Raw genomic sequence first — 17,873 nt, forward strand, 5'->3', positions numbered from 1 at the left:
TTTGCATCTGTCATGAGTTATGCAGTGAGAGTCATCACCCCCTAAAGATACACTTTTACTTCCACTTACTGGTTAGTGATGTGGTTAATATTCCAACCAACCATCCATCATAATAAACAGAATTATGATAAATATTCTCATCCATTACATTATTGGCCAGTGTTTTTTGATACTACTTGACTGGTTCTAGTTTTGACTTGGCTCCCTTTGTGATTATATGTCTACAATGAGAGAGTTATTATTCCAAGGATAAGGCTGCAGTCCTTTCTCAGGTAATATTTCCATTTAAGGGAAATCCATGAGAGTTATTCCTGAGTAGAGGTTTGCTAAGGAGAGCATGATGTGGCCCAAAGAATGGCAGCTATTTTTCTGTTAATTAAGATATCTTTAAAAGATACTTTTTTCTTCTAATCAATATTTCTATTTTAATTTTTTTCAAAACTGTAATGATGGGGTGAGTAAATGTTCTATTTCAAATTAAACAAACATACAAGAACAAACCAAATACATTCTGTAAGAGCTACACTTTCATGAGGCAAGAGAGGTAGGCTTGTTTTTGTAGATTCACTAGCTCTGTATTTACTGATACTTGTATCATTGGTGAAACGTGGAATTTTACTGCAGAATGATAACCGTCAATATGCTATATATATCATTAGGATTTTTTAAAGTATGAGTTTTTCTGTGGACAGTGCATAGCTGTACACAGGCTAAAATGTGCACAACCATTGTACAATTGTAGTAAAGCATTTTCATTTGTGATCTTTGATATGGAACCGTTATGAATGGATAAAGTCTCAGAGCCTGTTTTTTTCCCCCCTTAGGCTATCAATTCAGGGGCAAAGTTAAGGTTATTTGGTGCCCTTAACATAGCATTTCCATATTTTCAAATGTTCGTTGAAATTTAGTTTTAAATATGAAGTTCCTTGGTTTCCAATGTTTGCTTTTTTGACTACAATATTATGGTAAGGTTTCTCTTTTCCCAAAACCAATAGGTATTCTCAGCATTAACACCAACCTAATAAAGTCTATTGTCTGTGAATTCCTTTACGGTTTGTTTTCTTTCGTTTGGTTTTGTTTTAAATTGGAATGCTTTACTTTGCCACATGCAGGTGAGAGCAGAAGACAGATTCTTCACTCCTTTTGGATCCCCTCCACTGGACCAGAGGAGCATCATGATGCAGCAAGTGGAGAAGGGAAGAGAGTTCTTCCTGGGACTCCTTTCTCCCCCTTACTATACTGAGGAGTCTTGTGAGGCTCTTCAAATTCAGTACCTGATGAACTTAATGAGGCTTGTCAGCCCTATGAAGGCTGTGTTTTTCTCTCCAGACCTCACCTTCCCCTTCCTGCCACCTGCCCCTCTTTCCCTTCATTCTCCTCCTTCTCCCAGGGTTGCCTCTACAGTGCCTTCGTCCAACCTTCTCCCCTCTTCAGCCCCCATTGTCTCCAGACTGCCACAATTACAACAGATAGCAACAAACAACTAAGGATCATGCACTATTCTCAGTGCTCAAATTTGCAGCCCTCCATTTCCACAACCAAGCAGTCCTGTGCTGGCAACTCACCCACCCTGCAGTAGGGACAATGCGGGGCTTCCCTTACAATGATTCCTCCCAGCCAGTGGGGACCACTGTGGTGCCAGAATTGAAGGCAGTCGGGTGGGTATTTTATATCCCCTTTGCCTGCTTTCTGCTCCACATGTTTGCTTTGGTGCCACCATGGGGGAGAAGGGAATCAGAGGTGGTCAGCTGCCTCAGTACCCCACTGTCTGGAGAGGTGAGGGTCTAATGGAGGGGGTGTGCAGGATAAGGAACTAGTGGGCAGGATAAGGAAGGGACTAATGAGGTGGACGGGGCTAATGGAAGGGACAGGGGTTGACTAATAGGAGGAGATGGGCCATGGTTTGAACGGGCTGACAGAAGGGGATTGGCTACATGGAGGGGGGCTACTAGGGAGCAGAGGTAAAATGGAGTTGGCTCCATTCCCTCCTGGGATCCTTGGCCACCCTCTCCCCCAGATGACTCCATTTTAATCTCCAATACAGCAACCAGTCCAGTATCTCTCCAATAACCCCCAAACTCCCTCTCACCCAGTAACCTGTCAATGATCCTTTGGTTGCCCCCAGCTTCCCTCAAGCTGCCTGTGGTTCCTCAAAACTTCCTTTCACACCTGCTCCTGATGCTCAGGGAAATCAGTGATTGCTGTCATCAGTAAAATAAATGTTATATGGAGCTTCACAAACTCCAGGTTTCTGGGTGAGTCACTGTTCCCCCTCCCTCTATAAGCCCTCTATAAGCAGATGGCTGAACAAACAATGAGGCTTCTACCCAAAATAAGGCTGATTAGAGAGACAAGGTGGGTGAGTGAGGTAACAGCTTTTACTACATCAACTTCTGTTGGTCAGAGACAATTTTTGAAACTTAGGCCTTGTCTACACTGCCCCTTACAGCGCTGAAACTTTCTTCGCTCAGGGGTGTGAATAACCTCCCCCCCTCCCCCCCCGGGGGGATGCAAGTTTCAGCACTTTAAAGTGGCCGTGTAGACAGTGCACCAGTGCTGGGAGCTAGTCCCCTCACAAAGGTGGTTTTATTACAGCGTGGAGAAAGCTCTCAGCACTCTGCTGGAACTACACAGCCATGTTGAAGCGCTGCCATGGCAGCGCTTTAACATCGGCTGTGTAGACATACCCTTACACAGAGCTCTTCTTCAGGTCTGGGTCTTTGCTGACTAAGGACAACTGACTGTGAGTGGGTTGTGACATATTCAAAGGACATATAGTTTCACACCTCAAGGTGGGAAACTGAGGCAAAGTACAGTGCCCAGTGTACTGTGGGCAGGTGTTTGCCATGGCTACATGCTTTTGAATCATGGTGGTGGTGTTTTCCCAAATTAATGCTGGGTTTGTAAGTGGGGAAGTACTGCTTCTTAGAGGTATTGCCCAGGGTAGTGTTTAGTTTTCCCAGATTACTGGGTGGAGGCTGAAGCCAGTTCAGTTTTCTATTAAGACGATCCCCTAGATATTGAACCTGGCCTTTGTTGCTGCCAATGCCATCTGAAACAAGGGTTACATTTCCCCAGACCTGAAGAAGAGCTCTGTGTAAGGTCAAAAGCTTGTCACTTTGATCCAATGAAAGATATTACCTCACCCATCTTGTCTCTCTAATATCCTGGGACCAACATGGGTACAACAACATTGCATACAAAAGAAGGCTCACAATGCAGTTAGTGACTGATCCCCAGGTATATGGAGCCACTGCGTAGGATGGGGCCTAATGTGGTATTTGATCCAGATACATCCAAGAACTACAAGACTGAGGGTGCACAGTGTGTTTGAGGTTTGATTCCCAGTCCATGGGAGCCTCTGCCCAGCACAGGGCTGTACCGTGTGGGGGGTTTGATCCCCAGTCTATGGGAGCCTCTGCCAAGCACAGGCCTCTATGATGTGTGAGGGTTTGATCCCAAGTCCATGGGAGTGTCTTCCCAGCACGGGGCTGTATGGTGTGTGTGTGGGGGGGGATGGGGGGTGTTGATCTCTGGCCCATGGGATCCTCCGCCCAACAGGGGGCTGTACAGTGTGTGTGTGTGTGTGTGTAGGGTTGATCCCCAGTCCATGGGATCCTCCGCCCAGCACGGGGCTGTACAGTGTGTGTGTGTGTGTGTGTAGGGTTGATCCCCAGTCCATGGGATCCTCCGCCCAGCAGAGGGCTGTACAGTGTGTGTGTGTGTGTGTAGGGTTGATCCCCAGTCCATGGGATCCTCCGCCCAGCACGGGGCTGTACAGTGTCTGTGTGTGTGTGTAGGATTGATCCCCAGTCCATGGGATCCTCCGCCCAGCACGGGGCTGTACAGTGTGTGTGTGTGTGTGTGTAGGGTTGATCCCCAGTCCATGGGATCCTCCGCCCAGCACGGGGCTGTACAGTGTCTGTGTGTGTGTGTAGGGTTGATCCCCAGTCCATGGGATCCTCCGCCCAGCACGGGGCTGTACAGTGTCTGTGTGTGTGTGTAGGATTGATCCCCAGTCCATGGGATCCTCCGCCCAGCACGGGGCTGTACAGTGTGTGTGTGTGTGTGTGTAGGGTTGATCCCCAGTCCATGGGATCCTCCGCCCAGCAGAGGGCTGTACAGTGTGTGTGTGTGTGTGTAGGGTTGATCCCCAGTCCATGGGATCCTCCGCCCAGCACGGGGCTGTACAGTGTCTGTGTGTGTGTGTAGGGTTGATCCCCAGTCCATGGGATCCTCCGCCCAGCAGAGGGCTGTACAGTGTGTGTGTGTGTGTGTGTAGGGTTGATCCCCAGTCCATGGGATCCTCCGCCCAGCACGGGGCTGTACAGTGTCTGTGTGTGTGTGTAGGGTTGATCCCCAGTCCATGGGATCCTCCGCCCAGCACGGGGCTGTACAGTGTCTGTGTAGGGTTGATCCCCAGTGTAGGACAGGTGCTGGCTGCCGCCAGGGTCATGCTCATAGCGCCGCGTCGGTGCCATTGCGGGAAGGGGGCTCTGCCCCCCGGGGACTCCGAGTTCTTCGCTGCGGGGCTCCCGGCGGCAGCGGCCTGCCCTGCTCGGAGCGGCGGGGGATGGGGCCGGCCCAGCGCGGCCTCCGCCGCCCCAAGGAGAGAGCTGCGGGAGGGGCGGGCCGGGAGGCGGAGCGGGCCCCGGATGCACTTGCCCCGGCGCTGCGAGGCCGGCTCCCAGTTCCTGTGCGTGCCCTTAACCTTGCGGGGCTGCCACTGGTGCCTCCTGGCGCGGCCGGGACCTGCGGAGCGCGCGTGGCCCGGAGGGGATCATGTCTCTGGTGGCGGAAGCGTTTGTGACTCAAATAGCAGGTAATGGGCGGGCAGGAGAGGGCGGCGTGGTGGACGGGGCGGGGGAGTAGGAGAGAGTCGGAGTAGAGGGATACCGGGTGGCAGAGGGGGGATGGGTGCGTGGGGTGGGGGCTGGAGCGGGCCGGGGGCAGGCAGGGTTCAGAGGGGGGCATGGGACTAGCAAGGGGGGAGGGAGCGGGGTGCAAAAGCCAGTGGGCCTGGCCCAGCTCCCCATACCCAGAGAGCCCAGCCATCCTGGCGTCAGGCTCTTGTCGAGTATTGGCACGCCTTGTAAGCAGTGTCAGTAAATGTTACCTGCGTGGTGACCATGTTATTGATGATGCTGTCTGAGGTAGTTTTGCTGTGGTGTTTAAAGAGCTGGATTATTTATTGCAGTAACTATACTACGTGGCATTGTGTGGTGTCCCACTGTATATGTTGTGCCTTGGAAATGTTGTCATGCAAAGCTCAGAGTGTTTAATAGCCTGATGTCAACAACATGTGTATCCTACAGTGTCAGATTACAATGGTAAACACATATCACATATTATTTGAATATCTTAGTGTGACTTGGTTGCCCTGCCACCCCAAAAAGTGTTATGTTATATTTTTTTTAACTTGCTAGGCCATTTTCCTCCATCAGAAGTTGAAGTTTATTTGTATCTTATAGAGGCCAACTTTCTCCTCTTTCTTATTTTTCCTCTTCATTTTCTAAGGATACATACAATTTGACACTTGTTACCAAAATATTAAGTTCAAGTTCCAAAATCATTTTATTTTGATTTCTAGAAATGCTAAAATGGTGCCCATCTATACGTTGTAGTTGCCCTTGACATTTAACTGCAGCAATTATAGATACCTACCACAAATTCCCCTTCCCCCCTCAATGATTCCTCATACATAACATAGGAATGGCCCTACTGGGTCAGAGCAAAGGTCCAGCTAGCCCAGTATTCTGTCTTCCAACAGTGGCCAGTGCCAGGTGCCCAAAGGGAATGAACAGAACAGGTAATCATCAAGTGATCCATCCCCTGCTGCTCATCCCCAGCTTCTGGCAAGGAGAGGCTAGGAACCCCATTCCTGCCCATCCTGGCTAATAGCTATTGGTGGACCTATCATCCATGAATTTATCTAGTTCTTTTTTGAACCCTGTTATGGTCTTGGCCTTCACAACATCCTCTGGCAAGGAGTTCCACAGGTTGACTGTCCGCTGTGTGAAGAAATACTTCTATTTATTTATTTTAAACCTGCCGCCTATTAATTTCATTTGGTGACGCCTAGTTCTTGTGTTATGAGAAGGAGTAAACAACACTTCCTTATCTACTTTCTCTACACCAGTCATGATTTTATAGACCTCAATCATATCTCCCCTTTGCCGTCTCTTTTCCAAGCTGAAAAGTCCCAGGTTTATTAATCTCTCCTCATACGGAAGCCGTTCCATATCCCTAATAATTTTTGTTGCCCTTTTCTGAACCTTTTCCAATTCCAGTATATCTTTTTTGAGATGGGGAGACCCCATCTTCACAGAGTGTTCAAGATGTGGGCGTACCATGGATTTATATAGAGGCAACATGATATTTTCTGTTCTATTATCTATCCCTTTCTTAGTTATTCTCAGCATTCTGTTCGCTTTTTTGACTGCCGCTGCATGTTGAGAGGATGTTTTCAGAGAACTACGCACAATGACTCCAAGATCTCTTTCTTGAGTCGTAACAGCTAATTTAGACCCCATCATTTTATATGTATAGTTGGGATTATGCTTTCCAGTGTGCATTACTTTGCATTTATCAACATTAAATTTAATCTGCCATTTTGTTGCCCAGTCACCCAGTTTTGAGAGATCCTTCTGTAGCTCTTCTCAGTCTGCCTGGGTCTTAACTATCTTTAGTAATTTTGTATCATCTGCAAATTTTGCCACCTCACTGTTTACCCCTTTTTCCAGATCATTTATGAATTGTTGAATAGGACTGGTCCCAGAACAGACCCCTGGGGGACACCACTATTTACCTCTCTCCATTCTGAAAACTGACCATTTATACCTACCTTTTGTTTCCTATCTTTTAACCAGTTACCAATCCATGAGAGCACCTTCCCCCTTATCCCGTGGCAGCTTACTACACGTAAGAGCCTTTGGTGAGGGACCTTGTCAAAGGCATTCTGAAAATCTAAGTACACTATATCCACTGGATCCCCTTGGTCCACATGCTTGTTGACGCCCCCAGAGAATTCTAGTAGATTGGTGAGGCATGATTTCTCTTTACTAAAACCATGTTGACTCTTACTCAACAAATTATGTTCATCTAGATGTCTGACAATATTGTTCTCTCCTCCACCACCCCCTTCCCCCCGTTTTGGGTAGGGAGATAACTTTTTTGGAGTGGGAGACCTGAAATCTTGCAGATGCCATGGGAAGCAAGTCTAAGGGGAAAAACTATTGAAGACAGTTGGCAGCTTTTCAAAGAGACATTACTATGAGCAAACTATCCCACTGCGTAGGAAAGATAGGAAGTATGACAAGAGACCACCCTGGCTTAACCAGGAGATCTTCAATGATCTAAAAATCAAAAAGGAGTCTTACAAAAAGTGGAAACTAGGTCAAATTACAAAGGATGAATATAAAAAAATAACACAAGTACATAGGCACAAAATGAGATCAAACTAGCTAGAGACATAAAGGGTAACAGGAAAACATTCTACGAATACATTAGAAGCAAGAGGAAGACCAAGGACATGGTAGGCCTGTTACTCAATGAGTGGAGGAAAACAATAACAGAAAATGTGGAAATGGCAGAGGTGCTTAATTACTTCTTTGTTTCAGTTTTCGCCAAGAAGGTTGGTGGTGGTTGGATGTCTAACAGTGAATGCCAGTGAAAATGAAGTAGGATCAGAGGCTAAAATAGGGAAAGAGCAAGTTAAATATTACTGAGACAAATTAGATGTCTTCAAGTCACCAGGGTCTGCTGAAATGCATCCTAGAATACTCAAGGAGCTGACCGAGGAGATATCTGAGCCATTAGCAATTATCTTTGAAAAGTCATGGAAGACAGGAGAGATTCCAGAAGAGTGGAAAAGGGCAAATATAGTGCCAATCTATAAAAAGGGAAATAAGGACAACCCGGGGAATTACAGACTAGTCAGCTTAACTTCAATATCTGGAAAGATAATGGAGCAAACAATTAAGCAATCAGTTTGCAAAAATTTAGAAGATAATAAGGTGATAAGTAACAGTCAGCATGGATTTGTCAAGAACAAATTGTGTCAAACCAACCTGGTAGCTTTCTTTGACAGGGTAACAAGCTTTGTGGATGGTGGGAAGAGGTAGATGTGGTATATCTTGACTTTAGTAAAGCTTTTGAAACTGTATCACATGACCTTCTCATAAACAAACTAGGGAAATGCAACCTAGATGGAGCTCCTATAAGGTGGGTGTATAACTGGTTGGAAAACTGTTCCCAGTGGTTCACAGTCATGCTGGAAGGGCATAACGAGTGGGGTGCTGCAGGGATCCATTCTGGGTCTGGTTCTGTTAAATATCTTCATCAGTGATTTAGATAATGGCATAGAGAGTATACTTATAAAGTTTGTGAATAATACCAAGTTGGGAGGAGTTGCAAGTGCTGTGGAGGATAGAATTATAATTCAAAATGATCTGGACAAACTGGAGAAATGGCCTGAAGTAAATAGGATGAAATTCAATAAGGACAAATGCAAAATACTCCACTTAGGAAGGAACAATCAGTTTCACACATACAAAATGGGAAATGACTACCTGGGAAGGAGTACTGCGGAAAGGGATCTGTAGGTCATAGTGGACCACAAGCTAATATGAGTCAACAGTGTAACACTATTTCAAAAAAAGCGAACATCGTTCTCGGATGTATTAGCCAGAGTGTTGTAAGCAAGACACGAGAAGTAATTCTTCTGCTCTACTCCGTGCTGTTTAGGCCTCAACTAGAGTATTGTGTCCAGTTCTGGGTGCCACATTTCAGGAAAGATGTGGACAAATTGGAGAAAGTCCAGAGAAGAGCAACACAAATGATTACAGGTCTTAAAACATGACCTGTGAGGGAAGATTGAAAAACTTGGGTTTGTTTAGTCTGGTAAAGAGAAGACTGAGAGGGGGACATGATAACAGTTTTCAGGTACCTAAAAGGTTGTTACAAGGAGGAGGCAGAAGAGTTGTTCTTCTTAACCTGTGAGGATAGAACAAGAAGCAATGGTCTTAAATTGCAGCAAGGGAGGTTTAGGTTGGAGATTAGGAAAAACTTCCTAATTGTCAGGGTGGTTAAGCACTGGAATAAATTGCCTAGGGAGTTGTGGAATCTCCATCATTAGAGATTTTTAAGAGCAGATTAGACAAACACCTGTGAGGGATGGTCTAGATAATATTTAGTCCTGCCATGAGTGCAGGGGACTGGACTAGATGACCTTTCAAGGTCCCTTCCAGTCCTATGATTCTATGATATTTAGTCTTTTTCTAGATGAGAATGTCTTGGTCAAATTAGAAGTTAGTCAGGCAAGTTGTTCTTCAGTTTTAGATAGGGATTTGTGGAAAATATGGTTATATGACTCTGCAAATGGCTGAATAACTCTCCTCTTAGCTAAGGTGTTGCATAAAACTCAGCACCAAATTAATTCCTTAGATGTCCACCTTCCTGCTGTCTTCTGTAGCTTCATTGATTTTTAAGGCCAGAAAAGACTTATGATGATCTAGTCTGATCTCCAGCATAACACAGGACATAGAATTTTACCAAGTGAAATTTTTCAAGCCCATAACTTCTAGCAGATCTACAGTGCATTGGTTGGAAACACATCAACTTTGATTAAAGACTTCAACCGGTGGAGAATCCACCACATACCTAGGTAAGTTAATGGTTAATTACACTTACTGTTAAAAATGTGTACCTTATTTCTAGTCTGAATTTGTCCAGCTTCTCTGTCCAGCTCATTAATCTAGCTCGCAAAGGCATAACAAGATCTAAAGAGCCCTCTACAGTCTATTGAACCTTATTCTATAAAACAAACTTATGACCTGACCTCTGCTTTGTCGGAAAATGCTCAGTGTCAAAGCACTTATCTGGCCTTAAAATAATAGACGTTTCAGCCGTAAAAAACTGAAGGAGGGATAGCTCGAGGGTGGGAGGGGGAGAGATAGTTCAGTTGCAGGAGGGATAGCTCAGTGGTTTGAGCACTGGTCCGCTAAACCCAGGGTTGTGAGTTCAATCCTTGAGGGGGCCATTTAGGGATCTGGGGCAAAAATTGGGGATTGGTCCTGCTTTGAGCAGGGGGTTGGACTAGATGACCTCTTGAGGTCCCTTCCAACCCTGATATTCTATGATTCTAGTTTTCATAGCTGATCTACATTACAGACCGTACAGTTATAGACTGAAAGTAAATGAAAACAGAAAATCTTCCAGTATGAACAAAATAAGTATTTTTGGAGATTAACTCAGGCAGTATCTTGGCCAATATCCATTACATTTCTTAGCTTTCCCAAGAAGTTATTCACCTTGAGCCAGTGGGCTGGGGAGGGAGGGAAGCTATTGGACACTAGAGGTTGTACCGAATGGACTCCTCAAAAGTGGGTGTGCCTCACCTTGCCTGTTGCCCCAGAACCTTGTAGTAAAGATACATCACTAGGATCAAGTATATGGCATGAATTGGAATCACAAACTCAAATTGCCTCACAGTACCTTCTCTTGAATAGGCTACATAGAAAGTGACACTGATGATTATAAATCTTTAATATGATCCAACATAATCCTCCTTTTGACACTAAGAAGTTCTGTATTAAAATCACAAATGAGTTTGATTCCCTATAGTTTAAATTCCAGGGTATTACTAATTAAGAAGTCTCTTGGTTTTTGGTACTGTTTCTCTCCCTCTTTGTGTGAAACTTGCAAGCTGCTAATTGTGTTAGTACATTCTAAGACAGAGTCTCTTCTCAAAGCAATTCTTTGTAACAACTACTACTCACACAGAGAGAGACTCAAAGCAATACTCTGTAACAACAGAAACAGCACCCAGAGACTCCCCGCCCTTTTGTTGTATTCATCTCGCTTTAACAATTGTGATTAAAATAGAGATAGAGGATGTGCGTGGATGGATGTTTGGTGTGGATAATAACTGAATGATCAGGGAGGTGCCAGCCTAAGAATCCAGTGTCCATTGGCTGAAGAAGGCGTCAAGTGGAAATAACCAGAGGACCCCCGGAGGGCAGACTGGAATCCACCCAACAGCCTCAAGGATGGGAGAACCAAAGAACAAGATAACATCTGGCAGCACGGAGCCGTCAGGAATGTGTCATCTGCTGATTGATTCAGCAACAGCATGATGAAGCAATTCCCATAGCCTGGCATAGGAAGAAATTCCTATAAAAATGGACTCTAGAAAGTGAGAACTTTGGGGTCTGATTCTGCAAACCAACTTCCAGGAGCATCAGATGAGCATCTGACAAGGCCCTGCTCCCTCATGTCCAGGCCACCTGCCCAGTGGCTTGGCATGAGCAACTCTAAGGCTGGTAACTATGATAACAACCTTGCAGAACCTGTGTATGTGTGTGTGTGTGTATATGTATGTGTGTGTGTGTGTATATATATATATATATATATATGAATAAATGAGAGATTGAATGGAATGTTATAGCTATAACTAACTGCTTACTATGATTCTTTCTGTATTCACAATAAATGTGGCATTTTGCCTTTTCCCCTTTTAATAAGATCCTGCTGGTTTTTATTTTATTGGTATAACACATTACATTTCTTAGCTTTCCCAAGAAGTTACTCAGTAAACAGGGCCCCAGGGTATTACTTTAGTAATGTATTTTAGAAGAGGCGATTTAAAAAAAAAAAAAAAAAAATAGTCAAATATGCTCCAGTGCATACTGTGTGCTGAGCAACCTGAAGAGATGAAGTACAGTTTCTCATTCTTATGCCAAAGACAAGCAGTTGTGCACACACGTAAGAATATGTTTTTGAGGGTGAAAAAAGTGCTATATTAGAAAGAATACCATTTTAAAATTATGATTGCTTTAAAATGTCCTTATTTTCTACGTCTCCATTTGTGAGTACTGGTTTCCTATTATGCATTCATGGAAATGTAATCATGACTAAGAATTTTTTACATTAGTAATAAAAATGAAATTTGATTGTTTTCATGAACAGGACCCTCTATTATTAGCCAATCATTTTGTCATGGCAATTCCAATTAACTCTAACTGCCCTAGCAATATAGCAGCCATAAAACATGGCTTTTTCACATGTGCACTTAAATAGAATCAGCCCAGCATAGTTTATTTTCTAGAAATGTATTAGAAGCAGAGGATTTTTTTCTGTCAAGGAATGTGTCATAACTTCTCAGAGGATGTCGACTTTTTTAAAGTACTGCCTATCCTCCGCTTTACCATACTTCATGCATTCCCATCAAGACAGTGGGTACAGAATCTCATACTTAATCACTTGACCACATGCTTGAATACCTGCAATATTTCAGCAGACTGGTGAATGGTAATTTCTTAAGGGCTCTGTGTGAGTTGTGTCCATTTGAACATGCACAGGCTGAAATTGTGGAAAAGCAGCATCACTTGCCCCATAACCTCAGCCGTGCTAAACACAATGCCATCAACAGCCTCAGGAACAACTCTGACATCATAATCAAAAAGGCTGACAAAGGAGGTGCTGTTGTCATCATGAATAAGTTGGAATATGAACAAGAGGCTGCTAGACGGCCCTCTAACTCCACATTCTACAGGCCATTATCCTCTGATCCCACTGAGGAATACCAAAAGAAACTATACCATCTGCTCAAGAAACTCCCCAAAAAAGCACAGGAACAGGTCTGTACGGACACATGCCTAGAACCCCAACCAGGAGTATTCTTTTTGCTACCCAATATCCATAAACCTGGAAATCGTGGATGCTCCATCATCTCAGGCATTGGCACCCTAACAGCAGGATTGTGTGACTATGTGGACTCTCTCCTCAGGCCCTACTCTACCAGCACTCCCAGCTATCTGCGAGACACCACTGACTTCCCGAGGAAACTACAATCCATCGATGATCTTCCAGAAAACACCATCCTGGCCGCTATGAATGCAGAAGCCCTCTACGCAGTCATTCCACACAAAGATTGACTACAAGCTATCAGGAACAGTATCCATGATGATGTCCTGGCAAACCTGGTGGCTGAACTTTGTGACTTTGTGTTCACCCACAACTATTTCACATTTGGGGACAATGTATACCTTCAAGTCAGCGGCACTGCTATGGGTACCTGCATGGCCCCACAGTATGCCAACATTTTTATGGCTGACTTAGAACAATGCTTCCTTAGCTCTTGTCCCCTAACGCCCCTGCTCTGCTTGCACTACATTGATGACCTCTTCATCATCTGGACCCATGGGAAAGAAGTCCTTGAGGAATTCCCCCATGATTTCAACAATTTCCATCCCACCATCAACCTTAGCCTGGACCAATCCACACAAGCGGTCCATTTCCTGGACACTACAGTGCTAATAAGCAATGGTCACATAAACACCACCCTATACCGGAAACCTACTGACCACTATACTTACCTACATGCCTCCAGCTTCCATCCAGGACACACCATACGCTCCATTGTCTACAGCCAAGCTCTACGATACAACCGCATTTGCTCCAACCCCTCAGAGAGAGACAAACACCTACAAGATCTCTATCAAGCATTCTTAAAACTACAGTACCCACCTGCTGAAGTGAAAAAACAGATTGACAGAGCCAGAAGAGTACCGAGAAATCACCTACTACAGGACAGGCCCAACAAAGAAAATAACAGAACGCCACTAGCCATCAGCTTCAGCCCCCAACTAAAACCTCTCCAGCTCATCATCAAAGATCTACAACCTATCCTGAAAGACGATCCCCCACTCTCACGGAGACAGACCAGTCCTCGCTTACAGACAGCGCCCCAACCTGAAGCAAATACTCACCACACAACAAAAACACTAACCCAGGAACCTATCCTTGCATCGGGCTTTGTTGCCAATTGTGTCCACATATCTATTCAGGGGACACCATCATAGGACGTAATCACATCAGCCACACATCAGAGGCTCGTTCACCTGCACGTCTACCAATGTGATATATGCCATCATGTGCCAGCTGTGCCCTTCTGCTATGTACATTGGCCAAACTGGGCAGTCTCTATGCAAAAGAATAAATGGACACAAATCTAACATCAGGAATCATAACATTAAAAAACCAGTAGGAGAACACTTCAATCTCTCGTCACTCAGTAACAGACTTAAAGGTGGCAGTTTTGCAACAGAAAAGCTTCAAGAACAGACTCCAACGAGAAACTGCTGAACTCAAATTATTTGCAAACTAGATACCATTAACTTGGGATTGCATAGAGACTGGGAGTGGCTGGGTCATTACACAAATTGAATCATGTTAAGTATCCTCACACCTTCTTGTCAACTGTCTGAAATGGGCCATCTTGATTATCACTACAAAAGTTTTTTTCTCCTGCTGATAATAGCTCATCTTAATTAATTAGCCTCTTAGAGTTGGTATGGCAACCTCCACCTTTTCATGTTCTCTGTATGTGTATATATATCTTCTTACTATATGTTCCATTCTATGCATCTGATGAAGTGGGCTGTAGCCCATGAAAGCTTATGCTCAGATAAATTTGTTAGTCTCTAAGGTGCCATGAGTACTTTTGTTCATTTGAACATGCTGAGTATAGTCTGCTGCTCTAATGCACTAATGATTAAATATAAAAAGATGAACAAATCATTTATGTGGAGTAAGAAGCTTTTTATGGTAATGTTGGCTGGGTAATGCTAAAACCATTCACTTACACTTTTCTCTTTTGAATATACAAGATATTGCTGCTGTAAGCTAGAGGAAAAATAACATTTTTCTGTAGCTTTATGAACTGTAAGTATAAATGTTTCATGCATGGCAGATAGGTTTGCATTGCTATGATCTGTTTACATATTGACTATCTCTGAAATACATCCAACAATATATTCTCCCATAGATATGAAAGAGACCATATGCAGACTAATCCTGAACAAATCACAAAATAGCTACAAGGATAGTAATGAGTTCTTATAGCATTGGAAAGTTTTTTAGGAGCCCAGCTCTGAAATGGTATAAAATATTAATCTCTTAACTCAATCTGTTTTTGTGAGATATCAGATGCTGAAATCATCTAGAAAGACTATTGCAAAGATGGACAAAGAGTAGGGAGAAAAAGAACCTTTCCCAAGCACTGGTTCTAGACCAAGGATTGCTAATTGCTCATGTGCTGTACCCAGATTCTTAGGGTACGGCTACACTTGCAGATGTAGAGTGCTTTGAGTTAAACCAGCCTTCGGAGAGCGCAGTAGGGAAAGTGCTGCAGTCTGTCCACACTCACAGCTTCAAGAGCACTGGTGTGGCCACATTGCGGCACTTGCAGCAGCATTGGGCACGGTGCATTATGGGCAGCTATCCCAGCATGCAAGTGACTGCAACTTGCTTTTCAAATGGGGTGGGGTGGGGTGTGACAGGGAGTGTGTTGTGTGTATGTGGGGGGAGAGAGAGGGTTTTTTGGGGGCTGAGAGCATGTCAGCATGCTGTCTTGTAAGTTCAGACAGCAGCAGACCCTCCTCTACACCCCCGCCTTTCTCTCTCACACACGGTATTCCACACTAATGGTTGCTTTGTCTCGGAGCAGATAAGCATGCCAGATGTCAGAAATGGAGCTTTCAAAGGACATATCTGCATTCCTACAGTGATTCAAAAAAAATGACAAGAGTGGCCATTTGACTTAAGGGGATTATGGGACGTTTCCAGAGGCTGATCAGAGCGCAGTAATGCAACTCCTCATTCACACTGGCGCCACGGTACTCCAGCAGGGGTGCAGCAAACGTTATTCCGCTCGCCGAGGTGGAGTACCAGCAGCAGTGTAGCCGCGGAATCAGAGCGCTCTACGTTCCTTGCCAGTGTGGACGGGTAGTGAGCTAGTATGCCCGGGGTGCCTTTATTGCGCTGTAACTCGCAAGTGTAGCCAAGTCCTTAGTCTAATTGTAGTACTGGGGGAAATTTAATACAGTTTGAAAAACATGCTCCGTCTGCCTATATATATTTTACACTCCCAAAAAGTCTACCCCCAGTGCAATAAAGGTGTGTGTAAAAATAAATTGTCTGTCTGCATCTTTTATGTATTAAGATGAACCATGATTTTGCTAATAATAAATATATAGAGAACAAAACTTGCCACATAAATTGTTCTTACAGATAAAAGTTCAAAGTCTAAATAATAATACAAAATGCCTTCTTAGTTGGTGTATAACAGAAATATGGATGTATATCATGTTAATAGTTCAAGCTTGTATGTTGCAAAAGTAGTTGTACTTGCTTCAAACTAGCTTTAAGCAGTCTGTGCTGTAGTCAACATCAATGCAAGCTGTTTTAAAGGGGCACTGTCAAGTTAAATGTTATTTTTTTTTAATAAACAGAACTTTTATAATTCTAACACCACCTTAGGCTAGTGTAGTTTCCATATGTTTTATAGCTGTGTTTGAGCTGATTGCCTGTCAAATCTCTTCTAGGTCAGAGGAGAAATAATTTACTTTCATTGTTTTGATACACTGTGTATTTCACTTGAGAGAGTCTTATTTCCTGATTTAAGAAGTAATACAATTACAGCTCATAAATGTAAAATGCTTCCGTAGTTGTTTCTGGATCCATTAAGACTAAGCAATCTTTCTCTAATTGGTATTTATTGTCTCATGTTTTCTGTTAAAGTAACAGCTTCTCTTGTCTCTTGACAGACAAACTTGATTACTTTTAAAAATATAATTATAAATTTAACAGATGAAGGGAAGACAGTAGATATATTTCTGGATGTTAGTAACATTTTATACTCTCTTATTTGATATGATCTTATGAAAGCTTACTTGCAAAGTTAGGTTTTAGTTTTAAAATGGCTTGAATATGAACAGTGGCCGGTGAATTGAAAACTGACCGAAAGACTGCAACAAAGGTTAGTACAAGTCCAAAGTATTTTTAGAGTGAGTCCAGTAATTGCTCTGGGAAAGCATCAGGTTTTTCCCATCTCTCTCCCCAATTTCCTCCTTCTGCCCCTTGGGATAAATACATGCACTCCCCATGAAAATCCCATTTTCTTTTTCCTTTCCTTTCCTTTCCTTTCCTCTTTTGAAACTAAAACAAATAGGTGTGTTTGTGGGAGAACTGGGACTCTATTGCTGCCATTCCAAGCTCCAGTGCTCTGGGCACTAAACAGATACCACATACCACTACACTGTTGGCACATTCCTTAGAGCGGCTTTTTAAAATTATAATGAAAGATACAGTAGTGTGCAAAGTTGCAGTGTGTGTATTGGAGGTGTAGGAAGCAGAGGAAAGCAGGGAAGAGAAGGTGCTCATTGGGATTCTATGGGGTTTGATCTTTAAATCCAGTCTTATTTAACATCTTTAATTATTAGAAGGGGGTATAAATAGCCTGTTAATCTGCACATTTAATTTTACTATGAACTGGAAGAAGGTGCTTAAACAGTCAAGACAAATAGTGCAAAATAGATCAGAGAAATTAGAAAATAACAAAATGAAATTGCAAATAATGTAGAGGGGAAAATGTAAGCCTTATTTGGGAGGGGGGAAATTATTCATAACACAGGTATTGAATTGAAGGGTGAAACCTAATAGATAGAAATGCTGAAAGAGGTGGTAGGCTAATATGTCAAACCGAGGAATACCTTTCTAGCTGTTGTATCGCAAGCTGGCATCCCTTCTGGAGTCCATAGGTAGGGATAGGTTTCAGTGGTAGCCGTGTTAGTCTGTATCAGCAAAAAGAACAAGGAGTCCTTGTGGCACCTTAGAGACTAACACATTTATTTGGGCATAAGCTTTCGTGGGCTAGAACCCACTTTATCAGATGTATGAAGTAAAAGATACAGAAGCAGGTATAAATACATGAAAGGATGTGGGTTGCTTTACCAAGTGTTAGATCAGTCTAACCATATAAATCAATTAACAGCAGGATACCAAGGGAGGAGAAATAACTTTTGAAGTGGTTA

The 17,873-nt window shown here is 43.5% G+C and overlaps 1 protein-coding gene across 3 annotated transcripts in view; it reads left to right on the forward strand.

Moving 5' to 3' along the window:
- Window positions 1–4,521: 4,521 nt before the first annotated feature.
- MTX2 (metaxin 2) overlaps window positions 4,522–17,873 on the forward strand; it is a 55,707-nt gene continuing 42,355 nt past the window's right edge. The window contains exon 1 of one of the 3 annotated variants that reach the window (XM_073305954.2): window positions 4,522–4,822. Coding sequence is in view for 1 of the 3 variants with exons in the window: in XM_073305951.2 (XP_073162052.1) it covers window positions 4,783–4,822 (40 nt within the window). In the remaining 2 variants the exon portion in view is untranslated. The remainder of the gene's footprint in view (window positions 4,823–17,873) is intronic. The other 2 variants (XM_073305951.2, XM_073305952.1) reach the window with 2 other exon arrangements.

The sequence above is a fragment of the Lepidochelys kempii genome, chromosome 11 (genome assembly GCF_965140285.1).
Source record: "Lepidochelys kempii isolate rLepKem1 chromosome 11, rLepKem1.hap1, whole genome shotgun sequence".
Lineage (NCBI taxonomy): Eukaryota > Metazoa > Chordata > Testudines > Cheloniidae > Lepidochelys > Lepidochelys kempii.